We start from the raw sequence: 6236 nt of genomic DNA on the forward strand, positions 1-6236 counted from the left end.
TTATATTTCAAAAGCATGAGATTCTGTGACAAACATTTGAAAGAAAAAATTCTTCCCAATTCCCAGTAAAAGTTGAAGTACTTCTATAAAAGTTTAATCAGTCTAATCTAATCATGCTTATTAAGAAATCAGGCTTTACTTATGTACTCATTACCTTTCATAGAGATCCAGGAGCTTTTGGTAAACACTTGGTAAGTCATCCTTAGCATTTACATGATTACCCTTCTCATACAAGCTTGCTAACCCCTAAAATAAGAAGTTGTAATTATTTATTCTTACCAAAAGGTCTGATAGTCATTCATTAATTTTGCTAAGTAATAATCTCCAAAGATTATTTATACTAAAACTTATAGTTTACAGATGGACTAATGTGAGATATTTGCCTTCAAATAATCAGAGGTAATAGGATAAAGTATAGATAAAAAATATTGGCCATGAGTAGGTTTTTGTCAAATCTGAGTGATGGGCATCAAGGGGTTCATTATGCCATTTTCTTTAGTTCTAAAAATGCATCTGAAGCATTTCACATTTACCACATAACGCTTCTTGTTAAAAAAAAATTCAGCATGTTTTAAATAGTTTTTCTAAGATATCATTGATATATAAAACCACATATTTAAGATATACACCTTAAGGTTTTGATATATGCATACACTGTGAAATGAGCACTACAGTTAAGCTAGCATTGTACCCTTTACCTCTACATAGTTACCACTGTATGTGTGTGTTTGTGTGTGTGTGCATGTACACACATTCACATGGGATGAGATTTTGAGATCTATTTTGTACACTTTTTGATATATCAAGCAAAAGAATCCAAGTACTTTGTAAAAATTATTTTTGCTTCAAATAAAGACCAGATATCCTCAACCAATTGATACATTATAAAGGCACCCATTTCTCTAAGTGTGTACCAGATACCCTCCCTCAAGTTCTTATTCGTGTGAACCTGATACAAACAGGTTCACACTAGCCAGAGTCTACTACTTTCTATTAATTACTATTTCAAAGATGTAAGTAACACATGAAACAAATTAATTTATTAAGTATAAAATAGTTGAAGAATTCAAGTAAAAAACATTGAAGTGACTAAGAAAAAATGAATTAAACTTATATTCAAAACTAAAAATTAATCAATTTTATATATTTTTAGAAAAGAGATGAATATCCATTTCTCCCTGAGGTAAGCATAAAGAATATTCTCAGTAAGTCTTTTAGATTATGTATATAATTATGTTGGATATTTACATAAACTTATTTGAGAAGGATGATAAATAGTGATAAACAAATATCTTTGGCATAACTTTTTTTTAACTAACTTTTAGGTATAGAAGACCAATAATTTTTTTGTTGTTGTTACATAGGGCAAATGGAGGGTTAAATGCTTAACACTGTTAAATATATTTTGAAAAATGTAAAACTATCCTTTCCCATATTATAGGGGGAAAAAAGTGTCTACATACCTGCCAAGCTAGTAGTTGGTTTGGCTCTAGTTCAGCAGCTTTCTTATAAGCACCCTGTGCCTGATCTGGTTGTTCTAGCTCTGCTGCAGCAACACCAATAAAAACCCAGGCATTATAGTTATTTTTCTCTTGCTTTAACACTGTCTGATAAAAAAAAAATCAAGAGCAAGTCATTAAATGTTAGAAACTACCAAACAAACAACAACAAAATAAGGGTCTATTAAGAGTCAGGAAACTTTGTTCTACCACTAACAGGGTGACCTTCAGAATGCTACTTACCCTTGCTGGTTTTAGTCTCCTCAAGAGAGAGAATTAGACTGTGTCAGTGACTATAAGAAGTTTGGAATATGAGGTATATATATATATATGAGATATACATATTTTTTTTAAGCTGCTCAAGAGATCCTGAAGCCTCCATCAAATGCCCCCTCTTGCTTTAGTATAAAAAACATACTAACTACTCAGTTATCCTTCCTGCCTCCACACTGCTACACCAGGAGCAACTCACAAAACTGTTCTCCATCCAATTTCACTTCATCCAACTGTAATACTTGTCTTTACCATGATAATGTTTTCTTATACTAGACAGATGGATTGTTTGTGGAATTTATAGACAAGGAAGTAAATTCCTCCCATTGTGACTATACCAAGTATGTTCAAAATAAATAGTGATGATGGATGTTTAAATAACACCTGCCATCTGGAACAAAAAATTATATGTAGAGACACTGCTGTCAAAAATAATAACTACTTGCTGAGATTAATAGGTTGAAGCAGAAACTATGTTCTAGGGAAAGAAAAACAAAACTGGTAGCTAAAATGAAATTAGTCCTTTAAGGTTTTTCATATTCTAGAGAAAATAAGAACATTTCCATGAGTTGAACGAGTCAAACTGTTAGGCTCAGGTGCATCCACATAATGCTTCCAGCAGTCCTATACCAGCCTATGTACTGCACAAGTTCTATTTTATCCAATAATGACACCTCCTAAGAAACAATGAGGTAACTACCAAAGTGAAGTCTGAACACTGGGGCCTTGTTAACGCTCATGTTCCCAATACCAAGAATGATGACTGGCATATAATTTCTGAACAAATGACAAATGCCATAGTCGATCAGCAGTAGGCAAATACTGACCATTTGATGAATGACCAGGTTTTCAGAATCTGAAGCAGATTTTTAAAAAAATAATTATGACAAAGTGGTGAAACCAGGTATGAGATTCTAAGAGAACAAAAGAGAAAAAATACCTAACTCCATCTGTATAAACTGGAGAAGGCCTCCCTAGAGGGATGCTTATACTATGTCATAAATCCCCCACAGGCAGACAAGGTGATAAAACAGACAACACCATGACAAATACACTATGGGCAATATTTCTTAATTAAAAATTCACTTAGTTTCGCTCAACATTCTGGGTTACTACAGATAAGTCATCAGATGCCACTGATTTGTTCTCCATTTGTTTTCTATTTGAGTGTCTTCAATATAAATTAGGAACTATTTGGTGGAATTCCTATCTGAATTTTGCGCAAAATCTACAAAAAGACTGCTATGGTGCTGATGTATGTAATAATACAGATTCATTTGGGTCTTATCAGTTAGATAAGCCTGCTGCTGAAGAAAGCAGTCCATCTCCCTCCCATCAGTCTCCCTCCCCTCTACTCCAGTTTGAATAGCATAGCTGCCTTCTTCTATATCAGGGTTAGTACTACCATGGCCTCATATCCCTGAGAGAATTGCCCAATTCTCTCCCCATCACTCTCCCAGATCCTGCACTGTGCCATTTGAAATTCCCAATCTGATCAGCCAAGTTCCCTTCCTATTTTCAACCTTTCTTTTAACTATACCAAGTTCTTTCTGGACTGCAACTTGGCTGTTCCCTTAAAGATCTCACATACTGCTGCCGATTTCTCTCATATACCCCCTACCACAGGGCCAGAATAAGGAAGGGGTTCTCCTTGCTCACACAAGCACCAACATTCCTCTTCTGCTCCTCCCTCCTTCCAAACACTATTACCTTTGAAGCTCAAAACACCTTGTTGCTTCCCTCTACCTAGGACCCCTCTTTCTTTCAGTGAAAATCTTCCATCTTCCTCTGCCTCAATTCCTTTATTCATTCTAACATTCATGTTGCTGTCCCAACACATACTGCAGCCTCTCACATACTCAACCTCTGCAGTGCTTATCCATCCAAAATTTGGATTTCTAGCATGCTACTGTTCATCTCTTCTATACTTCTCCTTCAGTTACTATAATGGTCTCCTGGTAAAAAATTTTTAACCTCTGATATCTCCAATTGTTTTACCCCATCCCCCTTTTCTGCTACCTATCACCCCACTTCGTGTTTCCCATCCCTCCTTAGCCAGTTTAGATCCCATGGCCCTTCCCTGCCATCACTCTTTGCATCAAATCCTCAATTCCTTTGCTCCCTTTGTCTTTCTATACATCCACAGCTGAACCCCCATTCCCATCTCCAAATTTGAGAAGCTGAATATAAAGGGAAAAAACCACAGCTGAGTCCACTGGTTTCAATGACAGAAAACTTTAAATGGACACCTATTAGGGACTAGGAATCCTTCCAGTTCTTACTAGTTAAGTTTGTTGTATCACTGAATAACAACTGCCTCAAATCTTCTTTTGTCTCAACTTCCTACATAAGTCCTCTTCTACTATCAGTTTATACTTCACCAAGATATTAGAAGCCATCAGAGGAAAATGCTCTTCTCTTCCCATGGCCAAATCTGTTGTGACCACAACACAGTATGCACCTATGCCTATCTCTTCTCCCATGAAGGCGGAAGAAGGATTCAAGGCCCTCCTTTTGAGCTCTAGATCCCATCCTCTTCTCACCTTGCCAAGATTTTACTCCACCACTTCTGTCTCCTGTACATTCAATTTCTCCCTCTAACAGACACATTCCCATCAGCAAAAAGAAGCTTTAGAATCCTGATTCTTTCATCCACAAACCAAATTGTTTGTAATTCCCGTGCTGGGGAGGCTGAGACAGGAGGATCGCACAGGTTCAAAGCCAGCCTCAGCTACTTAGTGAGGCTCTCAGCAACTTAGTGAGGCCCTTGTTTCCAAATAAAATATAAAATAGGTCTGGAAGTATAGCCCGGAGGTAGAAAGCCCCTGGGTTCTACCCCCAATACCATCAAAAATAAATAAATAAATAAATATATGATTAGAGAATAAGGGCTATGTGCATGTAGGTCACTAGTACCATGAACTACAATATGATGTGAAACTTTAATTCACTAATAAAAGTATAAAAAATACTAAGAAAAACTTTAAGATGTAGAAGCATGCCATACCACTCGTCAAAAGATTTTTATGGTACATTCACATTTTGAGAACTTTGCTGTGATAATTTACCAATAAATAAAAAGGCAAAGTTGAGTGTGGCTTAATCTGTCCACTAATAAGTTATTCATTCAACCACTCTAATAGGTATACTAAAAGGACTTCTGCATTTAGACAGTATATGATTCACATCTTACAATAATGTTTATACATGGGTAACATAATTTTGGTGTGAAAGAAATTATCAGTTACCTTGCAATGCTTCAGAGCTTCTTTATATTCTTTGTTTCTAATTGCATCTCTTGCGCTTTTTAAAGCAGTCTTTACTTCTTTGCTGGACATCTGTCAGAGCAAAGAGCCCAGGTAAATATACAATAATATCTACCTAACTGTAAGAATTCCAACACACCAACCATCTGAGAAAGACACCTGTGATTCCTTCCATGTGGAGCATTCCACCCACTGCTCTGTGCACAGCCTATTTCCTCTCCCTTCAGATTTTTACTTATATACCACTCACTTCCTCAGTGAAGTTTTGCCTCCATACACTGTTTAAGACTTTAACCCTTCCATCTCCTACTTTCAACCACCTTGTATTTCCTTTAGCCTTTTCCTTCTTTTTATTTTTATCTTCAAAGCACTTAACACATTTAATATAATATATATTCTTCTTAGTTATTTATTATCTTCATCTCAACTCCACCAGATTATAAGTGCCACACAGGCAGGAATTTTGTCTGATGTGGGCTTTTTTCGCTGCCTTATCCCCAGGACCTACTATCTGACAAATTATCCATGATCATTAAATATATGTTAAAATTGAGTTGCATTTGAATTATATTCACCCTCCATATACTTGGCTAAAACACAGATGATCGTATGGACAAGGACCCAAAATACATACTAATTTCAATAGAATTTTATAAGGAAGATCTAAGAGAGCGAACCAAGACATAGAGTAAACACTAACACAAATAATTTCAGTAACTCTGACCGGAGAGTTTAAGAAAGCATTCTGTTTTAAAGCTAGTTTTTGTAAAATATAAATCAGGATATTAAGTCATTGCTGTAAGGATTACTGTATGATTACTTTCTCTAAAAAGAAAGAAACGCAATGTTTACACATGAAAGCACAATGAATATGTAAAAGATTGTACAATAATTTCAGCCATAAAAAGATATTCCAGTTGCTAGACAAAGATTTCTTGGTTAAGTTTTAAATGAAATTAGTCTATCTTAATATTTTTTAACTCATTTTGGCCTACCAGTCAATAAATCAAATTCAATAACAATTCCATGCAGAAAAAAAATTAACAACTCCATTTATCTCTAATCTCATCAAAAAGGCAAAACAAAGTTGGGTAAATATTAAGTATGAATTATATATGTTCAAGGCAGCAAAATGAATCAAAATTCACTAACAATATTTATATCCAAAGAAAGTGACGTACACATATGAAACTGAAGA

The 6236-nt window shown here is 35.3% G+C and overlaps 1 protein-coding gene across 1 annotated transcript in view; it reads right to left on the minus strand.

Moving 5' to 3' along the window:
- The window catches only part of SKIC3 (SKI3 subunit of superkiller complex), a gene marked incomplete at both ends in the record, with an annotated part of 81716 nt that extends 76606 nt beyond the window's left edge, over positions 1 to 5110 (minus strand). Inside the window, 3 exons of the mRNA XM_080694113.1 lie at positions 155 to 246; positions 1464 to 1607; positions 5021 to 5110. Of these exons, the coding sequence (XP_080550239.1) occupies positions 155 to 246; positions 1464 to 1607; positions 5021 to 5110 (326 nt within the window). The remainder of the gene's footprint in view (positions 1 to 154; positions 247 to 1463; positions 1608 to 5020) is intronic.
- Between the last annotated feature and the right edge of the window lie 1126 nt (positions 5111 to 6236).

This window comes from Muscardinus avellanarius (assembly GCF_963383645.1).
Source record: "Muscardinus avellanarius genome assembly, chromosome: 1".
NCBI lineage: Eukaryota > Metazoa > Chordata > Mammalia > Rodentia > Gliridae > Muscardinus > Muscardinus avellanarius.